The sequence below is a fragment of the Equus przewalskii genome, chromosome 31 (genome assembly GCF_037783145.1).
Source record: "Equus przewalskii isolate Varuska chromosome 31, EquPr2, whole genome shotgun sequence".
Classification (NCBI taxonomy): Eukaryota; Metazoa; Chordata; class Mammalia; order Perissodactyla; family Equidae; genus Equus; species Equus przewalskii.
This window is the reverse complement of record NC_091861.1, coordinates 16,074,005-16,092,618: the sequence shown is the minus strand read 5'-3', so window position 1 is coordinate 16,092,618 and position 18,614 is coordinate 16,074,005. Positions and strand designations below refer to the sequence as shown.

General features: G+C 36.7%; 1 protein-coding gene across 1 annotated transcript in view; it reads right to left on the bottom strand.

Annotated features, from left to right (window-relative positions):
• USH2A (usherin) overlaps positions 1 to 18,614 on the bottom strand; it is a 746,622-nt gene that overhangs the window by 521,949 nt on the left and 206,059 nt on the right. The window contains exons 16-18 of the mRNA XM_070602521.1: positions 9,655 to 9,813; positions 2,025 to 2,519; positions 473 to 742 (exon numbers count right to left, since the gene is read on the bottom strand). Coding sequence (XP_070458622.1) covers positions 473 to 742; positions 2,025 to 2,519; positions 9,655 to 9,813 — 924 coding nt within the window. The remainder of the gene's footprint in view (positions 1 to 472; positions 743 to 2,024; positions 2,520 to 9,654; positions 9,814 to 18,614) is intronic.

Genomic DNA, 18,614 nt, shown 5'->3' with positions numbered 1-18,614 from the left:
ATGTTCCCAAAAGACTATTACTATAGTTAAGTCATTTTCCCCCTTGAAGTAATGGCTAAAACGTTTATTTTTTTCCCCTAAAACTTACTGCAAGTACTTTACGACCTTAAGTTATTTATGTAACCAACAGATATATTAAAATTTTCCCTTTGCCTATATAAATTTATAATTCTTGCTTTTCCAAATGTACTTTAGTGTTGTTGACTTTCCTTTGAGGCAATATTTTCATTTAGGAGCTTTAAAAGTGGAGTTCAGGAGCTGGCCCCAGGGCCTAGTGGTTAAGTTTGATGCATTCCACTTTGGCGGTCTGGGTTTGGTTCCTTAGTGCGGATCTACACTACTTGGAGGCAGCCATGCTATGGCAGCAACTCACGTACAAAGTGGAGGAAAATTGGCAACAGATGTTAGCTCAGGGAGAATCTTCCTCAACAACAACAAAAAAAACAGTAGAGTTCAAAGCATTGATCTTCACCTGATTCTCCTGTTCTTTCTGAAGTCCAGGCTGAAGACACACTGCCAGCCATATTCACAGCTAAGACTCTAAACTCGTATGTGGTATATGGTTCCAAGCCAGTGATGGTTGTGGTTGTTTGAGGAGGTTTTAATGCATTTTCATTGGCTGATTCTGCAAATGGGTGAGGACTGAGCCAGCCACTGCTCTGAAAAACTTGACGTTCTGCTGACATCGTTTCTCCATTAGATTTCAATCTTTTCATGTATAGCTCATATCTTATAATTATTCCTAGAAAAATGAAACAATAAACCAAGATGACTCATCAGACAAATTGACTATTTTGGGGCTGGGGTGGGGTTAGGTCAGTTAAAGAGTGCTGACTTTTCATTATTCTTCTTACTAGATTACTTGTTAGATTTCTTTAGTAATCTACATGGTAGATACTTATAAAACACAACAAACTGATGGATAGATGAATGTCTGAAATACTACCGGAAAGCATATTCATGGGAAAAACAGAACAACAGGGAAAGTGTACAAACACAAAATAACAATAATTTATGATAGGTAAATTCAATCTTTTTCAGGATGAATGGTCATAATTTCAACTAAGATTGGGAATTGGATCCTTGTACCTCCAATTTGTATATTTTCAAATTTGGTGATTTTCATTTGATTATCTGTTTAACATAATCCCTGTTTGCATAAATATTAGAATATTAAAGTTAATTTCTGAGCCTGCCCTGAAGGCCTAGCAGTTTAAGTTTGGCACACTCTGCTTTGGTGACCCAGGTTTGGTTCCCAGGTGTGGAACCACAAACACACATCTGTCAGTAGCCATACTGTGGCAGTGGCTCATACAGGAGAACTAGAAGAAACTACAACTATACACAACTATGTACTGGGGCTTTGGAGGGGGGAAAGAAAGAAAAGGCAGAAGATTGGCAACAGGGCGAATCTTCCCCTGCAAAAAATAAAAAGTAAATAAAGTTAATTTCTACCTAGTTTTATCAAGTAACTTAAAAAGTCTAAGGAAAAAGGTTTTGCCATAATATGTACATGATATTAATTACTAAAAATCTATGACTGTGCTTCTGGCCTATATAACCAAGGGTTCAATTATATGAACACAAAAATTAACTTAATGGAGTCAGCTAGCTTATATACATATTTTTTGTATTATTTTATATCATTTTCTCACTTAAAAGAGAAAATTTATTGCTTATGGGTGCCCTAACTTCTGACACAGTCAAATATAATGCATTTCATAAATGAGTTTCAAATTAGAAACATCATTTGTGTTGTGGCAGATGTCATTAAGAGCAAAGATAATATTAGCCTTTTAAGGGGCAATTTAAATGAATGGAATTTGTTATTAGATTAAAGAAATAGACTTGTTTTACTAACCAGGACAAATAGTATCTTATCTCTTTAGAAATTGTTTCTCAATTATTATATCCTGCAGTTATAAAAATGAACACAATTGTCAGACTCATTGCACAATTCCAAATGCCTGTAATCTCATTCATGTTTTGCCCAAGAAAGGGAAACTGAGGGCTTGAATTCCTACCGTTGGGTTCCATTGGTGGAGACCACTCTACATGAAGCTCTGTGGCACTGATCGTCCGTACCTCTGGTGGACCCAGCCTTCGGGGAGGTGCCTGGGCTGTGGTCACTGTAAGGGGCGAACTATGTAAACAGCCCCCACTTGTACATGCCTGTACAGAAAAATGGTACTTGGTGAATGGAACCAGATTCCAGATGGTAGTTGAAGTTTCATGACCTTCATAGGGAACACATGGCTGGATGCCACCTAAAGGAGCACAGGACAGAATATATTTCTCGATAGGACCAGAACGATTGGAAGGTGCAGTCCAGATAAGTGTCACAGAGTCTGAGCTAACAGGAGTGATATAACTCAAGTTCAAGCTTCCTTCTGGGACCCCTGGTCTTGTCCTGTAAGTGACAGCTGCACTCCTTGTTGAACCATGCACACTGGTGGCCTCGATGTAATAGGAATATGAAGTATATGGTGACAGGGCAGTGTCTAAAAAGTACTGAATATCTGAAATGGAAAGAAAAAGAAAGAAAATAGTTACATTCCAAAAAAGTGGTAAGACGTCATTTTTAATTGTTTTCCTACTATATAACGTAACTACATAAGTTACACAATCCACTCTTTTGAATAAATATTTTCATATTTTAAAACTGAGATAAAGCAAATACTGGTTACTTTTATTGTGCAGTAAAATGTAAGAAAGGTGCCTTTTGTAATGAAGAACATTTAGAAGTTTAAGCTCTTGTTTTGTTCTTTATGTTAATACAGTGTTATTTTTACAGAAGATGTAAGAGAAAGTTCTTGCAGTTGTCCGAAACAGGAATAACTATGTTTTCTCTATGTAATCTGTTTGCTTGTTAAGCACTAAAACACTAGGGGCTGGCCCAGTAGTGTAGTGGTTAAGTTCTCATGCTCTGCTTCAGTGGCCTGGGGCTCACAGGTTTGGATCCTGGGCGTGGACCTAGCACTGCTCATCAAGACATGCTGTGGTGGTGTCCCACATAAAGAAGAGGAAGACGAGCACAGATGTTAGCTCAGGGCCAATCTTCCTCACGCACACACAAAAACAAAAAACACTAAAACAGTAGACCAAGGGTTGGCAAACTACTGCCACAGGCCACATCTGTCAACTGGCCAACATCTTGATGGAAACTTTCCTGAATTTCTGTCCCAGGGAAACCGTTAAACTATTAATGTTTCTTGTTGCTTTAAGATGCTAAATTTCGGAGACATTTGTTATCAGCAATGGACAATTTGTACAAGGGAAGTCCTGGGTAAGCAGGACATTAGACATGAAGGAGAAGGTAGAAAAAAGAGGTTAAAAAAAAAAGATAGGGCAGGGACATGACCAGGCATGTGCCTGGACTTCCCCTTCTCTAAGGGGACAGTAGCATACTGTAGGATTCTGAAACATGCAAATGCCAGCAAGCAAAGGAGAAACATTTACAGGCTCCAGTTCAATTATCAAAAAGAAGGCAATGAAGAGTAGGTTTGAAACTGAGAGGCAATAAATTGGTAGCTGGAACAAGTACACACTAAGAAATATTTTATGAGACCATGCTTCTTACGCAAATTCTTGGGAAACATTTCCTAGAGAAGCATATAAAAGTATTGATGTGTTATTTATGATAAGAAATGTTTGAGTAACTCAAGGTGGAATTTCTTAATGGCTTATACTGTTCTAATATTAATTTGTTACATTAATAGGATTCTAATATCATGTAGCTATTTAAAATAATAGTGATGAAGACCATACAGCAAAATGAGGAAAAAATATAGAATGCAATAGTGCATTTACTTGAATATTACCATGAAAGATAAACTGGAGTACACACTAGTCTAAAACTTTTCTAAAGTGAAATTATTCATTTTACTATAGCACTGGAATTGTGATGCTTTAAGAAAATTTCTTATTTTAAGCTTTCTCGATTGGATATAACTCTTTTATAATAAAAAGATATACATACCAAAACCAAAATCACTGTTTAGACAAATGATTATATAAGAACAGCATGAGATTCCCTTTTAGAGATACTAATAATAACAACCAGATATGCTGATTAATTTCCTTCCAAGTATGTTTCATATCAAATATCAAAAAATGTTTTCTCATTGATATCTAATTCTTATCTCTTATATTAGTGAGTTTTTCTATTATGAAATCAACCTGGGAACTCTTACCTTCTGAGAACCTAAGTGAACTGGGAAAATCCAGATTCATGTTCTCCTAATTCCTTACCTCTCCTGCATTGCAAAATTGAAATGGGTTGCACGGCAGAGGGGTGCTGATATTCATTTTTTTAAAAAGTGCACTGAGCATGCTTAAATGGGGTAGCAGTGGGAGAATATTATGAGATTTCAGATTTTATTGGATGTAGAAGAAAGAAAGCTAACTATGAGCTCCCATCACAACATAAATGTAATACATTTATATCCCTTAAGACAAATTCGTCTCACATTTTATTTTTATAGCTTGATGAATCGTCTTTCTTTGACACTAGACTTGATGTTCTAAGAAGCAGAACTGTCTCCTCCTTACTCCCCATTGTATTTGTAGTGCGTAGTATCAATGTCTGTTAAATCGATCAGTGAAATCGATGAATGAAATTCACTATGCCTCTTTAGAAAAAATGATATCCTCCATGAGAAGGATTTGCTTGAGATATATTGATAGTAGTTGGTAAATAATTCTATCAATTATTCAAATGACTACTACATTGGTTTGAAATATATTAATTGAACATCATACCTGTTGGTAATAATAGAGTATTGTTGTCACAATGGGAAAATAAGGGAAATTTCTATGTCTATAACAGCCAGTGAGGAGTTACTATGACATATATTTCTGGCATATAATAGGCATTTCAATAAATATTTATTAAGTTAAATTTATCTAGATTCCACATGAGACTAAAAAATTCACAAAATTTGAAAAACAATCATTGAAGCTAGAAAAATGATGGAAAATGCTCTATTTAACATTTCAAAAGACAAAATCTAAAAGATAAAACTAAATATTAATGGTAAATATTCCAAGAGACTGGCATAAGCTTAAACTGGAAGGTGGAAGACATATAACCTGATGATGATTAAAAGAAGTTCAGCAATTTCTGTATGTGTGTAGCATTTGAGAAATGGCATATAATCCCAATAGATCAAAATGTATAAGAACAGTCTGCTTGATAAGTAATTAGAATAATTGTAGAATTAGGATGGCAATATATATTTGAGTAGGAATATTGTATATACTGCACATAGTATGAACTAAATAAAAGAATTTGAAAGGGTATAAATAGGATTTCCCTTAATGTTGTCATAACAAAAAAATAACACTCAGGGTAAAAGAGAACTTATATCAAGCAGATTGCTTTCCTTAGTTAGGATCAGAATTAGCTCTATCTTTCACTCTGAGTTTGGAAAATTGTTCTCTACCACAAACTTCAGACTTTCAGTGCAACATTCATACTCCTTGCCTTGGCACTAATTCACGGTCTTGGATACCCACTCTGGTTTGGGGCATTCTCTCTAATGTACCACCCACCAAAGCTACATGGAACTACTCAAATTTCCTGAATGTGCCTTGTTTTCTCATACACTTGCATGTTTTATCATATACGATTTCTTCCCGGAGAATCATTCTTCCTATACTACAGTATCTGGCTAATTCAGCTCACGTCACCTCCTTCTTATGAAATTTTCAATGTTCCCAATCACCATTTCTGTCGCCACAGGCATGGTTACCTCCCCACCTCCCAGTACTTCATAAACACTCGAAGTCTACTCTACTTCAACACTGAATACATTATACTGTAATTCTGGTTTACTTCTCTCTCTCTTCTCTCAATAACGAGAACTGTTCCTTCCATCTCCCTATTTCTAGTGGCTCATACAGTTCCTGGTCTGAAGTAACCTCTAAATAAAGATTTATTGAATGAGTGAATGAATGACTTTTCCATATGAATCCAATCTATTTTTTTAGGAAAGAATATTTAGAGCCTTATAAAAACAGTTGCTTGTCATCTTCTGTTTTCTTTCTCAACACCCTCCTAGATTTTCTGTTTGTTTGTTTCTCTCAGAGGTAACTGACCATTTTACCACTTGCTACAGTGATCCTTTGATGCAGAATGGAATAATAAATGATAGTGATATCAAAGGGAGAAATGAAGGGGCTGGCCTGGTGGCATAGCAGCTAAGTTTACGTTCCTCTTCCATGGCCCAGGGTTCGCCAGTTTGGATCCCAAGTGTGGACCTACACACTGCTCATCAACCTATGCTGTGGCAGGCGCCCCACATATAAATAGAGGAAGATGGGCACAGATGTTAGCTCAGGGCTAATCTCCCTCAAAAAATAAAAAAAAATGGTAGAAATGAAATCCCAGGGTTCACACATCATTGTGTAAAACTCTAAACTTCAACTATGTTAATGTCTCTAGGTGATGTTAGCAATGGTCACATGTAGAAATATTTATCCTCTAGTTTCCCTGTGGAAGGATTTTCCTAGAGTAACATTTAAGACTATCTCCCCACTCATGGCATCCCAAATGAGAAATGATTGAACTGATTGTGAATTGGGGCGTGGGGAAGGGGGGACAGAGCTTGCTCAGATCAGCCCACTAACTTTTCTCTCTTCTAATCTGTCTTCCTGCAGGGGAGAGGGTACACTGTGCAATCTGGCTTTTATCAGTGATTAAAATGATTTTTAATTTTAATTTCCATCTTCATGGCACCTATGTCTAGTTTTCCTTTAGTTTTAAATTCAAGTAGGAAAAAATAATGGGTTCTTGACCACGCCTTAAAACTCCTACTGTGAAAAGAGTGCTATTGCCCACAATAGCTGTTCTCTTCATACCTATGATACAGAAAACACCTACAGGCAAGCCAGATCGGGGCTCCAGGGGAGATGATATTAGGTGCTGATTACGTACAATTCCCAGTGTGCTCACTTGACCTCTACACCTTTCTCTTCTATTTTTGAAAGTTGATTATGCACAAGGATTGTGAGCATGCAAATTTTGCTTATTTCTTAAAAGTTTATTATTCAGAAACTTTGAAATTATTCTACCACTATTACCATTCTATTACTGGTAATTTCTTAAAAGTTTATTATTCAGAAACTTTGAAATTATTCTACCACTATTACCATTCTATTACTGGTAACAAATACATTGCAATCTTTAAAGATGAAAACACAAGAGTGTCATGATCTTAGGTTTGAAATTACTGTCCTAGATACTCCCATAGTGCATCAGGCAAGCTAGGAGAAGTTTTTATTCTAACAAGGAATCTATAATGGTCTCAAGCAAAAGATTAAACTTGCTTGGAAGACAACACTATTAATTTTCTTTGAAAAGTTCAATGATTCTCCACCTATAATTCCAATTGCCTTTATTTAACCCAAAGATTTGTGTTCATCCGACTGAATATAAGTAGTGTTTCCTCTTCATATTACACATGCTCTCCACACACTGAAAATAGAGTAATAAACATGAGGGTATTATTAGAATGATACGAAGTTCTGGCAGCATTAACCAATTGTTCTTGCTGTTCAAATGCCATCATGCAGATAATTTTCACATCATTAATTACAGTGATTGTCAAGAAATGCCAGAAGTGGCATTTTTTTAATGAAAAATAAGGTTTTAGGAAATGATACCTTCTTTAATAGGATTATATAAATGTCTGATTAGTGAACGAGTACACATTTATTATGTAAGAAACTGTTATTTGGATTCTATATAAGTGCAATCATGAAAAAGAGCCGGAGTGTTTTATTCACATGTAATTATCTATAAAATAGATCATAATATGTTACTACGGAAAACATCCTCTGGATTGAAGGATATAATTGAAGTTTAATTTTATTATTGAATTAAGCTGTTGGGAAAATAGGGTGATGCTAATGGACAACTTCAGAAAGCATTCAGCCACTGGCACTGTCATATTCAAAAATCACTTTCCATATTTTTATAAATATTTTCTTCCTCTTCCCTATCACAAAACTTTAAGTTTCAGGACAACTGGGTCATGCTGATATTTGGAAGAAAATAAACATTCTAGTAGCAGGTTTTTAGGAGGCTTTGCCAACATGGCAGATGTAGACAGATGTTCATTTCCCTTCGCAATCTGCATAATAAAGTTCAGAGTCTCCATTAACTTCAGAGAAGACTTAGAGTCCTGAAGAGAGACTTAGAGTTGACAGAAAGTGCTGGACATAATAATGCAGGTGCACGTCATACAGAATTAGGTGCAAAATGTAACCTACTAAAACATAGACAAAACAAACCTGTATGCGATGCCGAAGTTTGAAACAAATCAGTGTGTTAAAACAAGGCATAGTCCTAACCATTTTAAGGAAGATTATGGAACTTCAGTGTTTCGACATAGCTTTATATACTTTTCTCACTAATTAAGCATGTGAAACAGAATTTGGAAACTTGGGTATTAAACACAGAGAAGGAAACGGAAATTTGAATTGGAATCACTGTTCCAATGTTTCTTAAACCAGGTTCTTAAAGCAGTTTGCAGCTAAACATGACTAGAAGCAAAAATCAGAGACGACAGAGCTGGAAAAATGTCAAAATTTCTATTCATTCTGTCTTTAGGGAAACTGTATCTAAAAGATCTGAGTAAATGTCTCCAAAGACAGTGGGTCTCGATAGTTTGCTCTCTACAAGCTCTTTTAAAAATCTTCATAAAATTTACAAATGCCGAGAGAGTCTTGGTGGTTTGCTCACATCCTTCCTCTTCCAGTTTAAGTTCATGTTATGTTCTGTCTCTGTGAAAATAGCAATATTGCATAACATTACATTATTTGCTTAAATATTAGTATTCTGGTTCCGCTTTTTTAAAAGTCCATTTTTAACTTGAGAATTTTAAAAGTTGAACCCATCGTAATGGAAATATTTGATAAATTTTCTATAATCCTTTTACCTAGGGAAGACTATCGACCAGTTTATTGTAAGTCTTCAGTATTTTTATATACATTTAAATTAAAATATAACTCACAGATTATTTTAATTACCTGAAACAATACATCAGAAACATTTTCCATCCATTGAAACATAAACTGAGTTATCACTTTATAGGATATTACGCCCCACAATTTACTTAACAATGTACAGGATTCTATTATGCCATGGACTTATTGAAAGTTTTTTGAATGTCTAAATCTTTCCAATATTTTGCTAATACAAATAGTGTAGGTATGGACATCTTTTGTGATTTTGTGTCCATTTATGAGTACCTTTTGAGAAAAACTTTCTAAGGTAGGTTTGCTGAGTCAAATGGTATGCAAAAGGCTAAGGTTTTTCAAAAATTTTAATTTATTCTGCATGTAAAGTTGTACCAATGAACCCAAATAGATAGTCCAGCAGTTTATGTTAAGTTCCAGCTCTTCCATAGCCTCATCAGTGCTGAATAGGATCATTGTTTTTTGATAAGCATTAAAGGCTTATCAAATAATAAGCACCTGATTTTTATTGCATTTCTTTGATTACTAGTGAGATTTGGAATTCTCTCTCTGCTTGAAACACTCTGCCGAGACAGAGGAAACCACAACATCTATCTTCAGTGTCAAAGAAATTAACTAATGTATCAGTTCTCAGAATATTATATCTTTCCATCACCAAACCTTTAAACTCACTGTATGGGTATTGATCTTCAGTTGTGTAGATTTCAAAACCATCCCTGAATAAACCATAAGTAAGCCGGTGGGCATTTGGAGAATCAGGTGGACTCCACGAAAGACTGATAGCAGAAGAAGTTTGAACTTGTCCTCTGGGTGGAGGTTGCTGTGATGGAGCTAAAGTACAATGGAGAGAGCATTTATTAGCAAAGGTAATCAATAAGCACACGAGTAAACTGAAGTAAGATATCCAGCAAAGAGGTCTTTCTGATTCAGGATTACTTAATCAAGAAGACGTGGTTTACCAAGACATTAATAAACAAAGGGTAGACATCATGAGTTCTCTAAAACAAAGCTTTTTATCTATAAGCATAAAACAAATTTGTAGGTCAACGCAGCTGACATAAATATGGTTGGAGGAAGAACCCACAAAAGTTTACATTAAGTATTTCTTTGTCTTTTTTTGAGAAACTACCCCAGGATGCATAACATTTATTTTCTACCTAATTAAAAGTCGATATACATAAGTTCTGTTGAAACTTGAAATTTAAGTAGCTCAATTTTTGGATTTTTAAAAGGAAGTTTTCCATTCCACTGAGCACAATGTCTCATCTTGTTTCACAGAGCCCAGTGTAAAAGAAAAATAATAATTGGTGATACAAACAGTTATGGATGTTAAATAGTCTAAATATTAGCAAGAAAGAGTTTGAATGTATTATGTGAATACACTCACACCTGTTACAGGTGCTATAATTGCTTACAACATCTGTTAAAAGTGCTATTATTGTTAGAATAATTTAGAATAATATTATTGTTAGAATAAGTTAGCACTGATTGGTTCCATCAGGCACATAAGAGCATTCATTTCACCATTTTAGTGATATTTTGTATAATTTAAATATATGCCATGAAAACATTGTCTCTTATCACAGTATAGTTACCTTAGTCTCCCTGTCTTTGAGAATAACCCTTTCTTTTTCTCCCCAGAGTACATAAAGGTAAAGGAGAAAAATAAAGTCTAACTATTTTTTAAGGACAATCAACCACCAGTTTATTTACCCTCTTCTGGTTTAACAAGATGTATAATTCTGCATCCATTTAGAGAAGTATATTCTAATCAGACTTTCTTACTAAATAAGATATCAAAGGTACAAGATTGCTGTCTTAACTTATTTTTTAAACCATTAATCTTTTGATTAATTTTTTTTAAATCACGAATCAATCAAATAATTATCAATATTATTATATGAAATATATGAAGTCACTAGGTGACAGCCAAGGTTTCAGGAGAAAAGAGAGAGCACACTCAAATTAAATCATTTAATAAAGAGCTTAATAAAGAAACTATTTTCAAAAGGATGGGCAAAGTGTAAGGAAAAAAATGGAGCAATACTCTGGAATATGGTAAAGGCAGAGCTCTTTTACTATTTGTGTGAGGGGTCCTCAAGACCACCCCCAGTTTCAACGACTCACAAGGAAGACTCACAGGGCTTATCATACAGTCCTACTCATGGCTAAGATTGATTACAGCAGAAGGATACAGACTAGAATCAACAAAGAGAAAAGTGAAGACCAGAGGAAACCAGGCGCACGCTTCCAGGCACACAGGATGTGCTTAATCCCCAGCAATGTGCTGTGAAAGCATGTGGGATGTTGCCAACCAGGCAAGCTCATTAGAAACTCAGTGCCCAGGGCTTGAATTGGGGGATGTTCATGTGCCAGCCTCTGTCTGGCACATATTCAAATTCCAGACTCCCAGAAGGAAAGCAGGTGTTAAGCATAAACCACATAGTCTGTACAAAATTTAAGGGACAGTGAGTCACTCACATGAGTGCTGAGGATGGGTGGGAACGCTCACAAAATCCAGGTTCCCAGAGGCCAGGCAAAGGCCAACTTTGCAGGCTGGTCTTTCTAAAGATAAGCAGTCAGGCCTGCTCTGTTAACATCTTCTACACACTATCCTCAGCTGGTAGGGGCACAGCACTCAAGGATTGAAAGGGCCCTATGGGGAGCAACCCTTAACAGGAGGTGTGGCCACTCATACAAGGATCCAGCCAACTCAAGGCCACTCCTACACCAAGACAGGGACCTAGGGATTAAATATTCCAACTTCCCTTTCCATCACCCTCCAGATGACTGGTGGCCTCCTGCTCATAGCTGAACTGAAAGTCAGAAGGCAAGAGAGCATGCTGATGCACACCGTATAGAGTCTTGGGGGATAAAGCAGGGTGGGCAAGCATGGAGCAGAAAAATGAAGTTATCCTGCACACCAGGCAAAGATTTCCAACCAAGAGCTATTACTAATTCCTCAGTACTCATGAGTGATACACTCTATTTTAAAGACCCGATATTATCCATTAATAACATCTTAAGAAAGTAAGTATTTCAGGAGCACTGAATTGGAAATACATAAAATTCCATATATTATGCATTAGTTCTTAAAGACAAGGTCTCTAATCCCATGGAAGATAATATTGATGTCATATTCTTAAAGAAAAATATTCAAACTTGATGGACTCTCACTCTCCCCCTTTTATTTATCTTTTTTCTCCTTTGGAATTTGCATTGTCATATTAAAATTCTAATCGTCCATATGCTTATTAGATACAAAAACAAGAGTGGTAACAATATGAGATTCTGGATAGGCAAAATGGCGGGGTGAGCTGACCCGGGATTCTCTCCCCTCCAAAATACAACAAAAGATTGGAAGAACTGAATTTCAGAGAATAAGCATAATGCCAGCTCGTTAGAAACCTACAATACCAAGAAGGTGGAGATCATAAACCTAGCTTTACACCTTCGGAGGCGCCGGAACGGTAGGAGAGAACATCGCTCCCTCCCCTAGAGTCTGCAATCGCTGTGGCGCGGGTTGGGAAGGAGTGGGGGAGGGGCCACGCAACTGGGGGATCATCCAGGACTCCTGCTGCTGATTCAGTGGAGACCTGCTGACGGGGGGAAAGCTTCCATCCGCGGGGACCCTATAAATCAAGGGCCTTGGGAGACCAGAGAACAGAACTGATCTGAACCCAGACCGGCGCATGTGAGTAACAGCCCCCCCCCCCCCCCCCCGCCCCGGCAAAGCCAGTGGGCGCAGCCATCTTGCCCCAAGGCGGAGAGCTCATAACATGCGGCTCTTGACGCCCCCCCATCTAGTGGCAACAGGCTGTAACTGCAACTGAATTCTACCATCATGCGAAAAAACCACTGCTCTACCATCCAGCAATTTATAAAAGCCCCAGATCAGAAGGAAAACAATAAAAACATAGAATTAAGTCCTGAGGACTTGGAAGTAGGTAAACTAAGTGATAATGAGTTCAGAGCAGCTATAATCAAAAAACTCAATGAGGTAGAGAGAAAGATAGAGAAACAAGCCGAGTTCTGGAGTTACTTCACAAAAGAGATTGAAATCATAAAGAAGAATCAAACAGAATTACTTGAGATGAAAAACACAATGGACCAGATAAAACAGAATACAGATTCTCTGAATGCCTGTGTAGACAACATAGAGGAGCAAATTAGCATAATCGAAGATAGACAGTCTGAATGGTGCCAGACAGAGGAAGAAAGAGAACTAAGAATTAAAAAAAATGAGGAAAATCTCCAAGAGATAATGGATTCAATGAGGAGTAAAAACACAAGGATCATAGGAATTCCCGAGAATATGGAAAAGGAAAATGGAGCAGAAAGTGTGCTTAACGAAATTATTGAAGAGAACTTCCCAAATCTAGGGATCGACGGAGAAATGTGTGCAGAGGAGGGTTTTAGATCTCCTAGATTTGTCAATGTAAAAAGACCTACTGCAAGGCACATAGTAGTAAAGTTGGCAAAAAGGAAAGATAAGGAAAGAATACTCAGGGAAGTAAGAAAAAAAAAAAGAGAATAACCTATAAAGGAGCCCCTATCAGACTGTCAGCAGATTTCTCTACAGAAACCCTACAAGCTAGGAGAGAATGGAGTGACATATTCAAAGCTTTAAAGGATAAAAATCTTCAGCCAAGAATACTCTATCCAGCAAGAATTTCCTTCAGATATGAGGGAGAAATTAAATCTTTTCCAGACAAACAAAAGTTAACGGAATTTGTAACCAAAAGCCCTCCATTACAAGAAATCCTCAAGAAGGCCTTCATACCTGAAAAAAGAAAAAAGGGAGAAAGGGGACACAATCCACAGACTAGGGAGACCAATGGATAGAACCAGAACAGGATAACAAATATTCAATTATAGCATTAGGGTAAAGGTAAGGAAACTACCAAAACAAGGACGATCTTAGCACTCTAACTACCAATTAATAAGACGAGTTGGAATAAAAAATGAAAATAATTATTTAGGAGGGGAAGAGCAAAGGGTCTAAATCAGTATTGGTCAAGTAAGTAAGAGACCACCAGAGAATAGACTATATTATACACGAGATTCTAAATACAAACTTCAAGGTAGACACTAAAATAAAGTACAGAACAGAGTCACAAATCATAAATAAGGAAAAATCTAAGAAACCCAGCATAAGAAATTGCAGTATTAAATGGGTAGTCTAAAGCAAACAGGAAAAGAAACGCAGGAAAACAAGATAATGAGCGACAGATTAACAGCACTAAGTCCACATGCATCAATAATCACTCTCAATGTGAATGGATTGAACTCTCCAATAAAAAGACACAGAGTGGCAAAATGGATTAAAGAACACGATCCAACAATTTGTTGCCTCCAGGAAACACACCTCAGCCCCAAGGACAAACACAGACTCAGTGTGAAGGGGTGGAGGACAATACTTCAAGCAAATAGCAAGGAAAAAAAGGCAGGTGTTGCAATTCTCATATCAGACCAAGTGGATTTCAAAATAAGACAGGTAAAGAGAGACACAGAGGGCAATATATAATGATCAAAGGGACACTTCATCAAGAAGAAATAACGCTTATAAATATCTATGCACCCAACACAGGAGTACCAAGATTCATAAAGCAACTATTAACAGACCTAAAGGAAGATGTTAAAAACAACACAATAATAGTAGGGGACCTCAACAACCCACTCACATCAATGGACAGATCATCCAGACAGAAAATCAACAAGGAAATAGTGGAGCTAAATGAAAAACTAAAACAATTGGACTTAATAGACATATATAGATCACTTCACCCTGAAAGAGCTGAATATACATTCTTCTCAAGTGCACATGAACATTCTCTAGGATAGACCATATGTTGGGAAACAAGGCAAGCCTCTACAAATTTAAAAAAATTGAAATAATAACAAGCATCTTCTCAGATCATAGCGCTATAAGGCTAGAAATTAATTACAAGAAAAAAGCTGAGAAAGGCACAAAGATGTGGAGACTAAACAACACACTACTGAACAAGCAATGGATCATTGAAGAAATTAAAGAAGAAATAAAAAAATACCTGGAAACAAATGAAAATGATAGCATGCCATACCAACTCATATGGGATACAGCAAAAGCTGTATTAAGAGGAAAATTCATCGCAATAGAGGCACATCTTAACAAACAAGAAAAATCCCAAATAAGCAACCTTAAAGCACACCTAACTGAACTAGAGAAAAAAGAGCAAATGAAGCCCAAAGTCAGCAGAAGGAAAGAAACAATAAAAATCAGAGCAGAAATAAATACTATTGAAACGAAAAAGGCAGTAGAAAGGATCAATGAGACAAAGAGCTGGTTTTTTGAGAAGATAAATAAAATTGACAAACCACTAGCCAGACTTACAAAGAAAAAAAGAGAGAAAGCTCAAATAAACAAAATCAGAAATGAGCGAGGAGAAATAAAAACAGACTCTGCAGAAATACAACAGATTATAAGAGAATACTACAAAAAACTATACGCCAACAGAATGGATAACCTAGAGGAAATGGATAAATTCTTGGACTCCTGCAATCTCCCAAAGCTCGCTCAAGAAGAGGCAGACAATTTGAACAGACCAATCACAAGGAAAGAAATTGAAACAGCAATCAAAAACATGCCAAAGAATAAAACCCCAGGACCAGATGGCTTTCCTGGGGAATTCTATCAAACTTTCAGAGAGGATTTAATACCTATCCTTTTCAAGCTATTTCAAAAAATTAGGGAATATGGAACACTTCCTAACACATTCTATGAGGCCAACATCACGCTGATACCAAAACCTGACAAGGAAACCACGAAAATAGAGAACTACAGGCAAATATCACTGATGAACATAGATGCAAAAATTCTAAACAAAATTTTGGCAACCAGAATTCAGCAATTCATCAAAAGAATCATACATCAGGATCAGGTGGGATTCATACCAGGGACACAGGGATGGTTCAACATGCGCAAATCAATCAACGTGATACACCACATCAACAAACTGAGGAATAAAAGCCACATGATTATCTCAATAGATGCAGAGAAGGCATTTGACAAGATCCAACAGCCATTTATGATAAAAACTCTGAACAAAATGGGCATAGAAGGAAACTACCTCAACATAATAAAGGCCATATACGACAAACCCATAGCCAACATCATACTCAATGGGCAAAAACTGAACGCCATCCCCCTGAAAACAGGAAGGAGACAAGGATGCCCTCTATCACCACTCTTATTTAACATAGTACTGGAGGTCCTGGCCAGAGCAATCAGGCAAGAAAAAGGAATAAAAGGAATCCAAATAGGGAGGGAAGAAGTGAAACTCTCACTGTTTGCAGACGACATGATCTTATATATAGAAAACCCCAAAGAATCCATTGGAAAACTATTAGAAGTAATCTACAACTACAGCAAAGTTGCAGGGTATTAAAATCAATTTGCATAAATCAGTAGCATTTCTATACTCCAGTAATGAACCAACAGAAAAAGAACTCAAGAATACAATACCATTCACAATCGCAACAAAAAGAATAAAATACCTTGGGGCAAATTTAACTAAGGAAGTGAAGGACCTATATAATGAAAATTACAAGGCCTTTCTGAGAGAATTGGATGACGACACAAGGAGATGGAAAGACATGCCACGTACATGGATTGGAAGAATAAACATAGTTAAAATGTCCGTTCTACCTAAAGCAATCTACAGATTCAACGCCATCCCAATCAGAATCCCAGTGACATTCTTTACAGAATTAGAACAAAGAATCCTAAAATTCATATGGGGCAACAAAAGACCCCGAATTGCTAAAGCAATCCTGAGAAAAAAGAACAAAACGGGAGGCATCACAATCCCTGACTTCAAAACATACTACAGAGCTACAGTAATCAAAACAGCATAGTACTGGTACAAAAACAGGTGCACAGATCAATGGAACAGAATTGAAAGCCCAGAAATAAAACCACACATCTATGGACAGCTTATCTTTGACAAAGGAGTTGAGGGCATACAATGGAGAAAAGAAAGTCTTTTCAACAAATGGTGCTGGGAAAACTGGAAAGCCACATGTAAAAGAATGAAAATTGACCATTCTTTTTCAGCATTCACCAAAATAAACTCAAAATGGATCAAAGACCTAAAGGTGAGACCTGAAACCATAAGGCTTCTGGAAGAAAACGTAGGCAGTACACTCTTTGACATCAGTATTAAAAGGATCTTTTCGGACACCATGCCTTCTCAGAGAAGGGAAACAATAGAAAGAATAAACAAATGGGACTTCATCAGATTAAAGAGCTTCTTAAAGGCAAATGAAAACAGGATTGAAACAAAAAAACAACCCACTAACTGGGAGAAAATATTTGCAAGTCATATATCTGACAAAGGCTTAATATCCATAATATATAAAGAACTCTCGCAACTCAACAACAAAACATCAAACAACCCAATCATAAAATGGGCTGGAGACATGAACAGACATTTCTCCAAAGAAGATATACTGATGGCCAATAGGCACATGAAAAGATGCTCATCATCGCTGATCATCAGGGAAATGCAAATCAAAACTACACTAACATATCACCTTACACCCGTTAGAATGACAAAAATATCTAAAACTAATAGCAACAAATGTTGGAGAGGTTGTGGAGAAAAAGGAACCCTCATACACTGCTGGTGGGAATGCAAACTGGTGCAGCCACTATGGAAAACAGTATGGAGATTTCTCAAAAAATTACAAATAGAACTACCATACGATCCAGCCATCCCACTACTGGGTATTTATCCAAAGAGCTTGAAGTCAGCAATCCCAAAAGTCCTATGCACCCCAATGTTTATTGCAGCACTGTTTACAATAGCCAAGATGTGGAAGCAACCTAAGTGCCCATCAACAGACGAATGGATAAAGAAGATGTGTTACATATATACAATGGAATACTACTCAGCTGCAAAACAGAACAAAATCATTCCATTTGCAATAACATGGATGGACCTTGAGAGAATTATGTTAAGTGAAATAAGCCAGCAAGAGAAGGTTAATCTGTGTATGACTCCACTCATATGAGGAATTGAAAATTATGGACTAAGAACAGTTTAGTGGATACCAGGGGAAAGGTGGGGTGGGGGGTGGGCACAAAGGGTGAAGAGGTGCACCTACAACATGACTGACAAACATTAATGTACAACTGAAATTTCACAAGATTGTAACCTATCAATAACTCAATAAACAAAAAAAAGAGTAGTAACAATCTCAAAATGACACATGAAAAGAGAATTATTTCCAAGCAGCGCCTTAGTTTTTTGAATGCAAGGATTTTCCATATTTGAAATGGCCACTTTGATTGGTAGAACACTGATGATACATTTGATCTTTCAGTGAATTTTAATTTAGGGCTTTAAATCCTGTTGTTCTGTATGTCTATCATTATAACCACAAAGATTCACAAACCGTCTTATTTATAGCACTCCCAAAGAGCCTTGTAATCCATGGCAATTTAATATTTTTAGTGAATATTAGTGGTTACATTAAAACTCTGCATGCTATCAGGAGCACAACAGATTTCAGAGTTAGAGCAATCAAAATTGACCTTCAGACTATTTTCTAAGACAGCAAAATACTTTAGGGATGAGTGAAGAGAGAGA